The sequence below is a fragment of the Aphelocoma coerulescens genome, chromosome 1A, assembly GCF_041296385.1.
Source record: "Aphelocoma coerulescens isolate FSJ_1873_10779 chromosome 1A, UR_Acoe_1.0, whole genome shotgun sequence".
In the NCBI taxonomy this organism is placed as follows: domain Eukaryota; kingdom Metazoa; phylum Chordata; class Aves; order Passeriformes; family Corvidae; genus Aphelocoma; species Aphelocoma coerulescens.
Genome location: NC_091014.1, coordinates 39,245,645 through 39,262,802, shown reverse-complemented (window position 1 = coordinate 39,262,802; position 17,158 = coordinate 39,245,645). Strand labels below are relative to the sequence as shown.

The following is a 17,158-nucleotide window of genomic DNA, read 5'->3' as shown; positions in this document are numbered from 1 at the left end:
ATGGATCACTTAATTAATTGGCTTAGCCAAAACAGCTGCTCTCAGTTGTGGTTTGCGAGTCTGCTCTACCTTGCTTGGGGCACGAGGTGGCTGGCTCTGCACTGAGGCCTGTCCCACACGTTGGGAGAGGAGCCCCTTAGAGAAAGGAGCTCTTGAAGAAAAGTGCTCCTGTCTGGCTCCCCGTGGTGGCACTTCCAGTTCCTCCCTGTTGGCCAGGGAGGCAACTGGAGATTGGTAGTCCTCTGCTTCTGGCTCAGAGGGATGAGTGCAAAGTTAACTCAAGGCAGCAGGCTGTGGGCTTTGAGTGGGGATGCTGTTGTGTATACCTCCTCTTTGTCAGGCCTAGGAGAGCTTCTAAGTGTAACTGAAGGTGAGTTTTGCAGAGAAAAGTCAGAAGCTCCCAAGAAATTCCTTTCCAGCCTCCCTCCTTGATAGTTGACCTGTGCTGCTGTGGGGACTCTGCAGGGAGGGAATGGCATTGCTGGTGGGGTAGGGTGGCAGGAGGTGCCCTCTGGGCTTCCAGTGGGCAAACCATGGTCCTCGCCCAAAACCCGTGTGTGAAATGAGCATCAGTAAGGAGCAGTGGGGGTGATGAGTGCAGCTCTGCTAGGTTAAGCTTGCCGAGACAGTAACCCTGTCTGGCTGCTGTTGGCCTCTGTGCTGGTGAGAGCAAAGCAGCATTGAACAGCAGTGACAGGCCAAGGGCAGTTCAGGGCTGACTGAGAGATGAGCCTTCAGCAGACACGGCTGTGTTAGCTCATGGTGGTGGTGGCGGGAAAAAAGCCTCAGAAATCCCGAAGATGATGGGCAGGGCTCCGCTTTGGAACTTTAACCCCAGGCAGTTAATGGGAGGAGCCGGAGGAGCTCCTAGTCGAGCTGGGGGGGAACTGCTGGTGGTGGTGACAGGGAGTGCAGGGGAGTTCAGGAGGGGGCAGATCAGCCTGAGATGGGGAAGCCACTGCTTCTGGCTTAATGTGAGAGACTGTTCCCAAGGGTACAGGTTGACACAATGAGTGAGGTGCCTGTCCCCACAGTTTTCTGAGTGTCCATTGCAAGTAATGCATGAGAGGGGGTTTCACTTCCTTTTAAATCAGCTGTGGCTACTTGAGCAGTTGGGTTTGGTTGATATACCTGCCTGGTAAAGGTGCAGTTCATGTAATCGGGGTGGAGTCCCTGGAAAATAATCCCCTTTAAACTTCTTTGAGGTGCAGGTGTGATCTCAGAGGAGTTCAGAATATTCCTACAGCCCTAATAAGTGGTTTTCTGGTGAAGTGAACTTCGGCTTGTACCACATCCCAAATGACAGGCCCTTCAGTAAAACAAAATGCCATTGTTGGCACAATTGGTTTGCTTCTATCAGATGAGAGGCCCAGCATTAATGAAGCATAGAAACTGAAATTATATCCACCTGGGGGGGGCATTCACTCCAGGTGCAGTAAAGCTCTTGTGCATAAAACTGTAATTTGTGCATATCCAATTTACGTAACTTTCAAAATCCCCAGGCAGGGACAGAGGACATGGCTCATGAAGACCGTGTCTGTGTTTTTCTTGCTGTTCAGCAGCCGCAGTCTCTGTTCCCCTTGCCAGTTCGTCTGCTTTTACAAATAGCCGTAGAGAGCCTGCCTAAGCCTTTAAGTCTGGTCTGGCATCTGAAGAGCAGGGAAGTTGAACTGATCCCAAAAACTTCTCACACAGTGGAAGGTCACGTTTTCGAACAGTTGATGAAATTGCAGGGTTGTGCTCTGATGCCACACAAACTTCACAGATCTGGTTTAAAGGAAGGAGCCTGTAGCCCCAGCTGTCCTGGGGCCAGGGTGGTGGAGGACACTGTGTTTAACAAATCTCTCCCCTTCTCCCCTCCTGCCTGGCAGGGCACACAGAACCACCATGCCGAACTGGGGAGGTGGCAACAAATGCGGTGCCTGTGGCCGCACTGTCTACCATGCTGAGGAGGTGCAGTGCGATGGGAGGAGCTTCCACCGGTGCTGCTTCCTCTGCAGTAAGTATTCCCCTCTAAAATCTCTCCTGGCACTGCTGCAGGGATCAGAGCAGCAAGGTGCTGGTCCACAGGAGATATCCCAGACTCTGCTGGTACCTGTCCACTGGGGGTGGCAGCTTTGTCCATCATGTGTTGGGGTTGGTTCCTGCTTCCCCACATGCTTCCTGGGCTTGGCAGTCCCAAGGGGAGAGCTCACCTCCTGCAGAAGTTTTATCATACCAAGGGGTAGGATGTATGTCTCAGAGCAGAGCACATCCATTTGCACCCTTGCTAGCCTTTTCCTCAGAAGTCTAAGGGATCCCTAGGTTGGAAACCTGGCTTAAGTGTTGCTCATGCAGAGGAGAAAGCCCAGTGGCAGAGCCCTGTTTGCACTGATCTGAGCTCAGCTGGGCTTCTCCCTGTGGTCCTGGGGCTGGCAGAAGCTGAAGGAGCAGTTATCAAACTGCTGCCCTGGAGTCCTGCACAGACCAGGGCACTGGTGCACCTGAGCACAGCTGAGTTGTTGATGCTTTAGCACAGCCAAAAACCTAAATTTTCTTGGCACAGGGGCCTGTGGTTTATTTCAGATGAAAGGAGTCCAAAGCATTATTTTCCAGTCCAACCAACAAGCCCAGTGAGGCATTGAAAATCACTTTCTCTGCTGAAAATACCTCTGCTTAGATGACGGGAACAAAGGGTCCCTGTGAATTGGAGGCTCCTACTTTGCAAGCAGACAGCCTGTCTGAATCAGAGAATTTTACCTTATTGCAAGCATTAGGTACTGTTTTGCCCCACTTGTTGGTGATTAATACATATGGGAAGAGCTAGGGTTTAGCCCTCTTATATTGGCTGCAGTTACAGCTGGGCCCCTCAAACAAGTTTGCTGTTAAGTCTGCTGCCTAACCTTGCTGTGCTGTGCTATGCTGGCATTGAGAGCCTCAGCACACCTACGCTCCTTTCTTTGAGCTCTACAGTGGTCACAAAAACCGAAGATTAGATGCATCGTCTGCCTCATTTTCAGCCTTTTATGGGAGTTACTATTAAAAGAAACCTGGAACTTACAGTCAAACAATGGCTCTAGTGTGTCTGAATACATGCTTTTCCTTACTGCGTGCTTCTGTTGCGGTTAAAGTCTGTAGACTTAACAAACATGCATTAATTGATTTACTTATTGGATATTAGTGTCTTATAAAAAGAACCTTGGAGCTAGTGAGTGTCATAAGCAAAGGTCACCCAGTGGTTTGAAGACATTAAAATCTTTAAACAAAAAATTCATAAGGGCGTTTCTTTTTTTCTCCCCAAATTCTTTTTCATGGGCATAATGCTGTTGCAGATGGAAAGAGCGTGCCAGTTGGCATACAAAAGGAGGTTTAAGAAGGAAATAGTTCTCCCTTCTACTGTAACCTTGAGTAGAGGGCTTGCATTGTGCTGAAGGACAATGTAGGAAGGCCAGAAAAGCACAGCCCCTCCGGTGACAGCTGTGAACCAACCCCAGCTCTGCCCTGAACCAGTACTGAGGTGGGGGGGAGGGGAGGAACCTTGAAGGTTTGGAATTTTACCCAGCCCCACCCTGGCCAAAAGGGCAGGACAGGGGCTCCTCTGTACTGATAGGCTTTTGCTTCATGCTGTATGGCATCTATCAAGGGAAACTGCTGACTGCCCTCTCTGGGTTTCTGAGCAGCCTCATTCATCAAACCACAGCAAGTTTCCAGGCTCTAAATGTCACGGTCATGAAGAGGTGGGAAGGAATAGAGCCCTTTACGGGGCTAAGCATAAATCACAAATTCAAACAGCAATTTGCTCCCTCTAATCTCTGGTGGTCCCACAGCCTAATGGGAAGGATTTTGGATAGGGAAATACATAACATCACTTCTCACTTGATTTTTGGCTTACTATGTGTGCTGATGGAAATAGTCCCTTAAGGCAGTTTAACTTTTTTTTTACCTCCAGTGGTCTGCCGGAAAAACTTGGACAGCACAACTGTAGCAATTCATGATGCTGAAGTTTACTGCAAATCTTGCTATGGGAAAAAGTATGGCCCAAAAGGTTACGGATATGGCCAAGGGGCAGGCACGCTGAACATGGACCGGGGAGAGAGACTAGGCATCAAGCCTGAGAGGTGAGTGAACTGAGCTGGGGGGGTGCATGGCCCTTGTCCTTCAGTTTCAGGGGAGTCTTTCAGGCTGGGTTTTGTTTATGTTCATGTTTGGAATAGACATGTTGCAAAACATCCCAGTCTAGCTGAATGCAGGGCATTGAACCTGCATTGCACAAAGCTCCCACTGGTGACCATGTGAGTCGGAAGAGCAGAAGCAGGAGTTCGTGCAAGCAAGGACACGCTCATCCTATGAATGAGCCATAGGGGATTGGATTATGGAGCTGCTGCTGGCGTTGCATGAGCTCACAGAGGTGACTGTGGGTCTCACATTGCTCTCCTAAATAAGCTGGAAATGTTCAACAGGTTCTTGCTGGGATGGATTTGGACAGCTGAGAATCTGGGGCTACAAGCAGAATGAATTTTTAACTAGCAGATGAAGAACTTAATTATGCTTAATTATAGCCAAAACCAAAAGTCACATTAAATAATAAACATTCCTAGTCTGATTAAGTTCTTGCTGTAAAACAAAGCATGTGGAAAGAAGCTGAGGTATGTCTCACAGCTTGCTTCATGCAAGTTCCCAAATTATTGCTTAATGTTTATATGATGTATGCTCTCCAGCCAGGTTCAGTGATCCATTCAGGTTCCTGATTATAATCAGTGGACAGGAACTTGACAGAATTATTTGTAGCTTACTATCTGAAAAATCCATGTCCTGATAGAGTTCAGCTCTTCTAGTTAAGTAAAAAGGGGAAGGCTTCTCAGGAAATTAGCCTTTACAGTAGCTTCTTTTTATCCTTTAAAGCACGGCCTTTCTCTTTTTGTTGTTGTGGTTTTGTTTTTTTCCCTACCAAGTGTAATTGGATAGCCTTGCTGGTAACTTACTTCTCTTACTTACAGTTTTGCAGCAGTACTGTATTCTGTACCATGTGTTGGATGCTGGTCTGTTCATGTTGCTAAGAAGAGCAAGAGATCATTTAGTAAAAGAGTAGAGAAAACAAATGTCCTGTTTCTTTCAGCACGCCTTCTCCTCACCGGCCCACCACAAATCCAAACCCTTCCAAGTTTGCTCAGAAGTTTGGAGGGACAGAGAAATGCTCCAGGTGTGGTGATTCTGTTTACGCAGCAGAGAAAGTAATAGGAGCTGGAAAGGTAAGGAACTGCATGTGCTGTTTTGTACCTGTTACGTGGACTTTAAATTGAGCAAAGTGTGTTATGTCAGTCCCAGCAGGGAACCAACTGCAGGGCAGTTACCTTAAAATTGCATTTCTTTGCACTGGAAATAGTCAAATCAATCAACTTAATTGAAAAAAAAAAAAAGCACTTGAAATGCAGGGTGATGAATAATTACCTTAGACTTCAGGGGTGAAGATTCAGTATCATCTCATGCTAGAGACTTGAAGCAGACTACAGAAGCCCTCACCCAGAAGAGGAAACTTGTGGCGTGCAGCTTGTGAGGGAGGCTGAATGTTTCAGCAAAAAGGGGATGGTCTCTGGAAATACCATGTAAAACTGCATGTCAGTCTGCCAGCTGTTTGACTCACTCGCTGCAGAGAGCCACGATGTGCTCTGAGTTGATCAGAGCAGCCCAAACCTTTCAAAATGCTGCTCTGAGCAGGATGCTGGGTGGAATCTGGGGCTTTGTGCTGCTCACAGAAATGCAGATGCTCTTGTGTGCTACTGATGCACTTCAGCTGGTTTTCATTGCACCAGTCTGTAATCAACACTGATGCAGATACCTCCAGTTAATGTGGGTTTTTACCAACTTGGGCATCCTGTGTATTAATACTATATTTTTATTTTTATTTTTTCTCTAGCCATGGCACAAGAACTGCTTCCGATGTGCCAAGTGTGGAAAAAGCCTAGAATCTACAACCCTAACTGAAAAAGAGGGAGAAATCTATTGTAAAGGTGAGAAAAGAAGCAAAGACCATTTGTTTATGGTTCAAGGTAATGTCTTACAAGGACAGACGGTCAATATATTGCTGATATAAGAAACTTTCAGGCTCATGTTAACATGGAAGTGCTCTGTAAGCCATAGGAATAGAGTAAAAAAATGAAGTAGGTATTACTGAAGCTGCTGATGTAGTTGACATCTGCATCAAGCAAAACATCACATGCTGAGAAATGCAGCAGCAGCCTGTACCCTGTGCCTGATCAGAGCAAGGAAACAAGCCAGCAAGCATCCTGCCATGCCTTCTTGCGTGGTTGTAGATACAAACTCGATCCACACAGTGGTTTGATGACAACAAATGCCTTAACAGATACCAAGCCACAGAACCGATGTGTGAGTTGCTCTCACAGAGTGAGCTGGGAGCTACACAGCCTGACCAGTCCTGGCTACTGAGTTCAGTCCTGGCAGTTATGCAGCTTAACAAAATGTTTCTAAGCATTGCTTCCCAGGGGGATATTCTAGTGACTAAGGAGAAGCAGCTGAGTCTTAGCCTAGACAGTGCTGTTCTTAATTAATGTGCCAGAAGACTCAGCTACTGCGTTTCATCTTTCTCACAGGTTGTTACGCGAAGAACTTTGGCCCCAAGGGATTTGGGTACGGCCAGGGAGCAGGTGCCCTTGTTCATGCCCAGTGAGGGGGCTAAAAATGCCCTTCAGCTCTGCTGAGATCCTGCTAGAAGGAACAAGAGAGTTTCTTTAATGTTACTAACTACTGTGAAACAAATACTAGTTACTGTAGTGTACCTTCAGCCGATGATTTGAAAAACAAACACACACACTGCTTTTTTCCTTGCTTTGTGTATCACACTATAACACTTTTAATACTTAGTATCAATTCAATAAAGCTTTGCTTGTTGATATACCCTAAATCCAAGTGTTGTCTACTGTGTCAGCAATAAAAGTGAGGGGAGTGTTGCTGGGGTACTTCGGGGGGGAAAAATGGTGCTTATAGACTTGATGCAGAGCTTTGCTGAAAGCTGGACATACCTAGTCATGGCCTTCAGAGCTGAATCACTCTCCTCCAGTATCATACCATCATATATGTGTGTACAAGGCAGCAAGCTGCTTACTGCACCGAAGCAGTAAATCTTAATCTACTGCTCTGCACCCAGCCTGAAAGTGACAGATAAGGGGTAACTGTGTGCCTAAATGGCTGCTTGTCTCTGCCACAGAGGCTCTAGTAAATGAAAACCAAACCATTTTCACTGTAATATTCTGGGGGGCTGTGTGTGCTTTGATATTGAGGTGCTGTTATGCACAGAACTTACTGTGCAGGAATACTCCACCGAGACAGCTGCAGATTAAGAAGTTAGGTTAAAAAAAAAAGAACTTTGAAACTCTTGTCTGGTTTGCGAAGCAGGCTGATACTTTTTTGGGATAAAAGAACCCTTCACAACACTGACTTTATGGAAACACATTAAAGACTGGGAATGCTGCAACAAAATATTAAGCAAGTATGTCAGCACGTTCTAAAGCAGCTTCAAGCAAGATCTATGACTTGGTGGTCTGAGGCAGTAAAGCAGTTCAAGCCAAAAGCCTAATTAGAAAAATATGTACTACTCAAAATAATACACAAAGAGCATTTTGTACAGGTCATAAAGGAACCATGTGGATAGGAGGAAAAACAAGCCAGTTGAAAATGTGACCCAAGAGCTTGTCCAGTTCACAGAGCAGGAAAGATTAGAGCTGGAAAACACAACAGTAACTCTGAAGCTGCACATTTCAGGTGGGAGTGAGGCAGTAAATAACAGCACAGCCTAGAAAACCTGGGGAAAAACTCTCAGTCCTGCTAACTCCTGCCATAGACATTGCTTTCATAGCAAAAAAGTCTGATTTTACTAAAAGGCAGCTAATGGGAGGTGCAAGCCACTGAATCTAGTCAAGGCGTAATGAGGGTGCAGAGGGCTGGCTTCTTTCCAAAAAAAACCAAACCCAGGAACCAGCTTTCAAATCATCAGGACTCCCAACCACAGCAATTCCTCTGATGGAGCACTACAAGTCTTGGATGGAGATCTTCAGCACAGAAGGTCGACAGTCATTCTTTCTGGAAGAAAGTACCTTCCCTGGTCTTCACCTGACAAGCCCCAGGGTGTCAGCATGGACACAGCCTCAGCAGGAACATTGCTTGGGGAAGGGGAGAACACCACCACCAGTTCTCAGTGTCAATACCAAACCAACACTCAGTAGAAAGCACTTTTTCTTCCCTTTAGATGTGCTCCTAAGTCCTAGCCTTATACTTTCATACATACTGCTGGTTATAAATATCCTGATTAAATTCCATTGGATTGTTACCTTGTTTCTACTCAAACTTTAACCTTCAGCATGGACCAGAAGAGTCACGGTAGTCTGTCTCCTGCAAGTGCCACCCAGAAGCACACATCTTGGTGACACATCCTAGCCCTATGTAGATGTCTGGCTGACCCTTAGAATACCTCAAATGTCATTATATAAGTACATTAGGCCACATGAAACATTCCCCAGATGGAATTCTCCCCTAAGAAATGTTACCTTGCCAGCATGCTTCATTCAAAAGACAGGAATATTTAATTAGTGAATGCTAACTTTAATTGGTAGTGTAAATGTGTAATTTACCAAAACAGTGTAGTAACTCACAGGATTTCACATCTGTACAGATTTGGGTGCATGCCATCTGTAAGACACCTGCACATCTTTCCAGAGAGGCTTCTGAAACTGGACAGAAATTTCACTGTATGAAATCACACCCCAAGTCAATACAAACACTGCATCTAAGAGTCAATATTTATTTGATTAATAACTTACAAAATTTAACAGATTTAATTTATGTAAGGAGAGCTAGTTTATTAAACATTTTACAGATTTTTTTTTTGTTCACAATGTAATACACATCAAGATCTCGACAGTATTAAAATAATACTTGGCACAGTTATAAATAATATACAAAAAAATCCACAGCTTAAAATGTAGTGATGCTGTTTTACACATTAATTGAAAAAAAAAATCTGGTGGACATCAAAGAATACAAAAACCTGCAAAGAAACAGCACATGTTTAGGGCCAAGACAAAATTCCTATTTATTCTACCTATGTCAGATTAAGTTGGTCTGATCTGCTGTTGGTCTGGATCAGCTTAAGTTTCAGAAGCAATGCAGTTTTGGTTCGACAAGTGAATTTTAAGTCTGATAACTTGACAGAAAAATGCTGCATAGTTGGCTCCCCCCGCTTGCTTTATGATTTCACATCAACAATTCAGTGTTACTCAAGACAAGTTACATTTTGCACTGGAAACTTCATACATCCCAAATCCATATAAGCATGTTAATCTTCACAACTACCTACTATCGCTCACATTCTGCAGGTCTCAACAAAACTGTCACCAGAGAGCTACTGACACGTAAACAGTGCAGAACTCGCTACGTGCTACCAAGGATCACCTCTTCTTTTGCAAACATTTTTGACACAGAGTGCATGATGCAACTCATGGCAGTTAATGCTACTGGGAATCTATGACCAAAACTTGCATCACACACTGAACTGCTCTTCTGGTGGCTGGGTGATATTTAATGAAGTGTATTGAAGCTCCTCAAGTCAACCAACCCCCAACTAAAATGTGTGGGGGAAAAAAAAAAAAAAAAAAGAACAAAATTGAAGAATGTCATTGGTGATTAAAACAAACCATACTGTAAAGCTATCATGCTTTTTTCTGATTAGAAAAAATATGGATAACTGAAGTAAATTGTTTTCACAGAAATAGAGCATGTCTTTGTTAGGATTACAAATTTTGTCTGACAACAGTAGCCAAAGCTTCTTGCCACCCCTATACCCAAACCTCTCCTCTTAAAAGTGTCCAAGACAATGTGGATTTTTCCAGTATTAAACATTCAAGGGCTCTAATGCTGCACTTCTGTAAATCCTGATATCTGGTACTTGCAAACTAAGTGTGTGTCTTGAGATCAATGAACAACTACAGAAAAAATGTTTACTTGCAAATACTGAACATCAACTATTTACAGTTTCACTGCTCCTCTTACTAAGGCAAGGGCCGGGAATACCACTAGATTGCTTTATTACCTGTAATCTGCGTATTACAGAAAATGCTAATTTTGCCAAGCATCAAACATGCAGTGAATTTGCAGGGCATAATGCCTATTAACAGCAATATTTAACATCACTAAAAGCTCATTAGATATCTTCCTACACTTTTTTGGTTGAATAAAATGAAAATGAGCAGCTTTAAATACACTAAACACACACTCACAGAGAGAAAAGTATTTGATAAATTATTTATATACAGATACACATTCTTTACACTGGTCTCAGACATCTGCTTTCAGGTCCCTCCCCAAACTCCCCTCACAGGTTCCTTGAACCACTGGGTTGCTACAGCACTTAGAAGAGAACTAACCTGATTCTCAGTCTCTCTGTAAACAATAGTTAAGGAAGCAGTGAACAATTCACTATGAGTATATGAAAACACCATAACAAAAATCAGTGCATCACATTCAAGAAAAGCCCCTTTGGAATGCAATTTCAGATCATTCCTTACCTTCCAAACACATCTGTAGCATGAGAACTTAAAAACAGAAATTAAGGGCGATTTCCACGTGCCAATACACCTTCTTCAGAACACTGCTCTGCATTTTCTGTGTGCACGTGCTATTATGGGGATTCTTAATTTTTTGGTTTTGTTAAAGTTTGGGTTCCATTATTTCACATCCAAATGAAATAAGCATTTCAGGCAGTTTTGGGTTCTTCTTCTGCAATTGCATTCAATTTAAATCTATCTTGTCTTTTAATAACTGAGACTTTTGCTTTCACATCTGTGGTATCCCCCATGTAATTTCTCATCCAACATGTCTCCAAATACACTACACTGTACTGCATGAGGACCAAACCTAATACTAAAACATTGCTAGTTTGTAAGTTGCTTATACAATTACTTCAAAGATAATTATTTTTCCCCACTTTTTTTTTCCCTGAACATTATATACTGTAAACTAATTTTACAGGTGTATCATGCATTTAAGCAGGGCTTTGACAGAAAAGCTTTCCTTATTGGCGCAGTTGTTTATTTCAGACTACATTATTTCAGAACAGGATTATTACAAGTATTTAGCTGTACCACTAACTGGTGGCAAAAACAATCACCAAAAAACGTGGGCAACATATTTTTACTCAACATTACCTGACGTGCCCTACTGCTATAACTTAACATGTTACAGGGGATCCCCACCATAGGATGTTTACGACAGTACTGAAAAGCACATTTTTCAATGTACATCTTACTACAGAAAATCTGTATTAAAAAAATCCCATTACAGGAACTACAACATAGCGATCAGTGAACTCGGTATCATGAAATTTAGTTTTATATTCTAGATTCTTGTTTCAGTGGAATTATTGATACTGGGATACAAATTTTTCTGCTCAGCACAATATAACTACTTATGTCAATACTTCAGTAATCTCATGCTCCATTGTGAAAGACCTTAAATAAAAAACCCGATAACAAATACTGTGAATATGTTGTCATGAATAATTCTCATGTTAAGAACTGTTAAAATCCCTTTTTGATCTTCCTCCTCTTCCTTATCAGGTTTGGCAGTTTATTCTGTCCATTTTTACTTTTGTTAATAAAATTCTGATGAAGAGAAGGTACCTTTATGATTCATCATCAGCCCTACACACAGCATGCTACTCTTCAAGGGATGCGGAGTTGAGAGAGAGAGAGAGAAAATTTTTCAGGCACCACTCAGTATGATATGCTCACAGGATGAAGGTGGTGCTACACTAGCTGGTAGCCTGATCCTGAAGTTTGGTCATATTCTATTGTATACTGCCTTGTCCAGTCCACAATAACAGGCCGAAAAAGACCACAGCATCTGAATTCAAAGAAGTCTATAATGTTCCTTATACATCCATGGCTAAAAACAAAGAAAAACACATGTTAGCAAGCAGTATCATAGCTCATCTAATGAAGTACAACATTTTTTGCCTACCTACAAATTTGATTCTTCACCCTTAAAGTTCCTAACTTTAGAAAATCAACTCTTTTCAGAATTATTCCAGACTGGTGAATGTTTGATCCTTGGGCATAACCAAGACACCAGGTTTTTTTCCACTATCTACCAAAATGTGTTACTAGGAGTCCACCACCATGTATCCCAGCATGGTAATTCAGATCCTATTCTAAGAGGACAGTTGCATTGTACAGATGGATGCAAGACAAAGAGGCATGAAGTGAATGTCTTCCTAGAATAATTTCCATCTTTATTGATATCTGTTTCTGCATACATACTGGTTCACCAGCTGCAGGTCTAGGATCAACCAGGTCCCTTGACAACACAAAATTAAGAAAACATTATCTTAATTAAATGAACTATTCAAGTACTTTCTGTGGCTGAATCAATTAACTGTCAAATATTTAAGAAACCTACATAAAAACTCCCAACATGCCGGGTGTTTTTAACTTAATTAGACACAGGCTGAACAGATCACAGTTTTCTGGAAGAGAAGCTCATGTTATGATACATAAGAGAGCAGGTCTAAGCAAAAAGGAGATGAAACTATTTGATGTCAATGCTTCATGTGACAGGTGATGCTAAGTCAGTTATTTCAGACATCTGGTGTTATTTTCAGGAGCAATTTTTATAATAGCAGCTATTTCAGTTAAAATGGTTTGGGAATGTGACAGTAATTTGGGATCAAACTAGCAGGTTTTTCCTACTCTGTGCACCTCCCTGTGTTTTTCAGGCAATTACCTGTTTTTGTTACAACTCTACTCTGTAGGAACACTGCAACCATACAGAGATGCTTGTCTGCTTCTCACTACAAGTTTTGTATGAAGAGATACTAAAAAAAACCCATGTAAATGTCTAGCACAGAAATCCATCTGCTACATAACAGAATCACAGGATGGGTAAGGTTGAAACAGACCACAGTGGGTCATCTGGTTCAACCAGGGTCATCCTAGAGCACATTGAACAGGATTGTGTGAATCCATGCTGACTGCTCCTGATCACAATTCCCATCTCCTATCTCCTTTTCCCTGTGTGGCACCTGCAAGAGCAGCAGCTCTCACAGGATGAGACATGCTTTTGCCTTTCCTCAGCTCCTTTGGCTACATGCTCTCAACCCATCAACAACCAGCCTCATGCCTTCAATTATGTCCTGCTTTGGCTCCACAAGCTGCTCCATGCCCCTGTATTCCCATCCCAGTACTATTTTATCCCTGAGCCCCCATCTTTGATCTTGCACCCTCATCACTACAAAAACCAGAATCCCAACCTACTCTTTTATATACTGATGCCCAAAAGCTGTATGCAACAGCTTGCTCTCACCCATGCAACACCCACTTCAGTTCCCGAGACATCCTGCTCCCTTCCCCACAAATAGCTTTGCCCATGCTCTTCCTCATGAACAGGAAGAAAGCAAAGCCTCTTTTCTCACAGTAGAGAGAAAGGGGAGCTACTGCGCAGAGCAAATTCAACAGCACATTAAGTATTACTCAGGAGAAAGTGCCCGGTGTGGAAATGGATGTCCAGGTCAACATCAACATGCTGCAGTAAGCAGCTACCTCTGGTTTGAGCATCTGCCTTATAAAGAAGATATTTATTTCCCCATAAACTCTACAGTAAAATACAACCACTGCTGGAAAGCATTCTTTTGTGTGTTTATGCACCCTACACTACAAAACATAAATTACTTCCTTTAACTGGATAGAATGTGTGACTGTGAAAATAGTTAACAAGATTCAGCACTGCAAGTAGAGAAAATACTCTAAAAGTATTTAAGTGTGTTCTGTTTCAACAAGCAGCATGATTCAAATGCATGCAAGGCTACACAAATAAGAAATTTGTATATGCTTTAAAACTTACTTGAATGGGCTTTCAATAGATGTGGTTGTAACTTTAAAGTGCTTGTATCTTCTTGCATTCATTCTTTCATTTGTTGTGATACCCAAGCAAGATATCTTAAGACACGAAGAATAAGTAATTTAGTTCACATAAAAACATGCAACCAAGTAGTGCATGAGAGACAGACTGAAAAAGGACCAAATTTACTGGTTTGAAGTCCTTCTTTTCACAAACAAGTTTTTGACCGGGGAAATTATCAGGTACAAACATAAACCATAAGATTTTGAAATTGATGTATGTTGTAAGTAAGGAATATTATACAAATGGAGGACAAAACCTAAAACTTACTGAGAAGTTTTACCTAAACATTAGAGGATAATTTCTATTTCCAGGAAATCTTTCTGGAAAGATTAAGTCTCACGTCAAGTCATACTACATTAATGACAAGTCATACTTCAAAGCTTTCAGGATGACTTTTCTTAGAAAGGATAAAGAAAACTTGGGTTTGGTCAGATTAGAATACAATAATGTGGTCGCAACTCACACTGAAGCAGTGTGAGAAATCGCTGCATTCTCTTTCAAGCTACCACTCCCTTTCTGTTAATGACTCACAGCATTATTATAAGTTGATCCCACAGTTCTTATCCTCTATTAGTCTTTATTGCCTTTCTCTGGCCTGTTTTACCTTTTTGTCATTCTGAGAATGGAAAGCAGGAGGCAGGTATTTTAACCTCTTGCACAAAAAAAAGGCCACGCGAATGAGAACTGAATGATGCCCAATACTGAGAGATAGCAGATGCTTGCCTCCTCCAGCAAGGCTGAGAGACCAAACACTTGGTCTAGCACAATGAACATGAAGATTTAAATGACAGGACTATTTGATATTCTTATAACACTTCCAAGACGCAGCATTATGATTGAAGTGGTCTCCCATACCTGATACATCTGACACATGAGTAACACAGCCACCCACATGAAGTGAAACACACTGTTTAAAAACATCCAAAACATCCACGGAGAACAGGTAGCAATCTGTGTAACATAGGTCCAAAATCCATCCTTTGTGTAGCTTGTCTCACAGTGGAAACCCCAGTCTAGAGAAAAAAAAAAAAGTCAAAAAATATATGGAAGATTTAAGGTATGTTTATTGTACAGCAACATATAATGCCCACATTAGAATGCATTAAATTAAATAAGAAAATGACAGTGTGCCGGAAGAGCTTTACTTGCTCTCTCTTCCTTTCCCAACTCCTTGAACACATGACATATGCACACACTTGGCTATTATGAAGACAAAAAGATCTAGGACAAGAAAAACGTCATCCTCTAAATTGAAATAACCAATATAGTCAAATATTAATGTCCAGTTCAATTTTGGGATAAAAATACCCAAAACTCAGATAAGGCAAAGATCAATAAAAACCCATACAAGGAGATAAAGTATTTAGAAGCAATTAAAAAAAAAATCAAAAATCACATTTACTCACAAGAGATACATCCATAGATCATCCAGCAGATCATAAAAAGCAGAAAGAACAGGTATCCCATAAAATAGCGATGGTTCCCTGCTCCTAAAGTTGCACAACAGGGACCAAATTACTACACTTTCAGCAGAAAGACAACATTACACCAGAAAGTTTAAATGCTTCCTTAGAAGTACTGCTTATTATTGTACATAGAAACATTACTCTACAATATTAAGCCAATATAACTTCAAGACAGTGAAATTAGCTGGTTTATGATAATTTTTTTTTACTTCTCAGACAACAAAGCAATTTTTCTTTAATTTTCTGTCATGTTACAACTGTAATTCACTAATTCATTTGTAACCTCTTTCATGAACTAATAAAATTACTGATAAACAATATTTAGAGCAATGTTGGTGACAGCTGTTGCAGAACCCTTAACAGCCAGGAACTACACATTAATAAGTATTTTTTAAAAGCCATTGAAAAATCATCAAACTGCAGTGTTCACTTTCTTAAAAGTAACAGAAATATGAACAAATATACAACCTTCCTTGATAATAAGCTAACTCACATCTTAGGCTTGGCTGCTTGATGAAGATAGCTAAAAGTAAAGAATCTAGTAAAACTTGTAAAACAAATACATGTAACTGAACAGAAAAGGCCTAAGAACCTGGCTGTAATAATGAATGGGATAAAAACTACTCTGCAAGAAAATTCAGTTACTAAGACTGATCTATTTTTAACATTAGTAGAGCTAAAACTATGCCTCTTGAGTACATCATAATTCTGAAGTACTCAGCCTTCCTTCTGTTTGTAAAATATGTCCAGTGTTGTAACCTTCCAACAGCTCCAGGCTGTAAACTAAACCCACAGAGATGATAATGGGCTACAAAAGATTTGGCTGTCATCATTTACCAGCACAGCATTTACTTCTTTATTATGTCAAATGTTTTCCCTGCTAAAACAAGAGCATCCTCTGGAGGCAGAAAATAATCAAGTGCTTTTAGCAAGTGAGCTGAAAGACTGGATAAATAAGAGATGAGGAGAAACACGCGTGTAACACAAGCTAGACTAAACATAAGACATTTCCTTGAAAATCAAACAAGTTCCCGAAAACACAAAATTATGTTGCAATATTGCCTTCAATCACCTAAGAGCATATGAGAAAGCGTTGAGAATGTCCCTAAGGTATCACTTCCATTTGCATTCTAAATTTCACAACTGCTAAGTTTCATAAAAGATGTTTTTTAAAGAACACGGAAGTTAAATAGTGACCTAGAAGTCCATCTGAGAGGCATCTGATGGAAGGCTTCTTTCAGCAACATCTTTAAAGATACTAAAACAAATTCTGCCAAACAGGAAATCCATATGTGTGAGGTAAAAACATGGGTGTAGCTTTTAAAACTATAAATGAAATAATACAATCTTGATTGCAGTTTAAAAAGAAAAAAAAAAATCTGTGAAAAAAGAAACTAGAGAAACTGTATTTTGAATAAGATTGGGGAAAACACAGTACTGTGCTCTACAATTGCCTCCTGGACTGGCAGGAACAAAGTCATCCTCTTCAGTTAAAACAAAAAAATAACTGTAAAAAAGTATAATGCTATTTTGATACTTCATTTAAAAGATAAATATAATCACTTCTAGAAACTTGCTTGCTATAGTTTAACTAAAATTTTGAGGCAAAGGATTTGCCCTAGTTGCTGATTAATTTATTTTTCAAATAGCCTCCACTTTTTGTCAACCTCTTCAAAATGGTAAAAATATTCAAAGTCTCCTTATGTGCCAAGTTTTATTCCCAAAGGATTTACTTCAGAGTGTCTGTA

At 41.2% G+C, this 17,158-nt stretch overlaps 2 protein-coding genes across 7 annotated transcripts in view; one reads left to right on the top strand and one right to left on the bottom strand.

Moving 5' to 3' along the window:
- The first annotated feature begins 1,871 nt into the window (after positions 1-1,871).
- Positions 1,872-6,898, top strand: CSRP2 (cysteine and glycine rich protein 2). Its single transcript, XM_068999450.1, has 5 exons — positions 1,872-1,999; positions 3,929-4,097; positions 5,096-5,228; positions 5,894-5,987; positions 6,588-6,898. Exons 1-5 carry the CDS (start codon positions 1,888-1,890, stop codon positions 6,662-6,664), a joined length of 585 nt encoding a protein of 194 aa, XP_068855551.1. The 5' UTR covers positions 1,872-1,887; the 3' UTR covers positions 6,665-6,898.
- Positions 6,899-8,816: 1,918 nt separating this feature from the next.
- Positions 8,817-17,158, bottom strand: part of ZDHHC17 (zinc finger DHHC-type palmitoyltransferase 17) — a 116,790-nt gene continuing 108,448 nt past the window's right edge. For all 6 annotated transcript variants that reach the window (XM_068999429.1, XM_068999422.1, XM_068999415.1 and 3 more), the window contains 4 exons: positions 15,351-15,434; positions 14,800-14,957; positions 13,885-13,979; positions 8,817-11,931 (listed from right to left, as the gene is read on the bottom strand). In XM_068999429.1, coding sequence (XP_068855530.1) covers positions 11,793-11,931; positions 13,885-13,979; positions 14,800-14,957; positions 15,351-15,434 — 476 coding nt within the window. In that variant the 3' untranslated portion in view covers positions 8,817-11,792. The remainder of the gene's footprint in view (positions 11,932-13,884; positions 13,980-14,799; positions 14,958-15,350; positions 15,435-17,158) is intronic.

Excerpts from the sequence above, each read along its gene's own strand:
- CSRP2 (XM_068999450.1), top strand. The coding sequence starts at position 1,888 with ATGCCGAACTGGGGAGGTGGCAACAAATGCGGTGCCTGTGGCCGCACT. Across the intron at positions 2,000-3,928 it reads CCGGTGCTGCTTCCTCTGCA|TGGTCTGCCGGAAAAACTTG; the intron begins GTAAGTATTCCC and ends TTTTACCTCCAG. Across the intron at positions 4,098-5,095 it reads CTAGGCATCAAGCCTGAGAG|CACGCCTTCTCCTCACCGGC; the intron begins GTGAGTGAACTG and ends TGTTTCTTTCAG.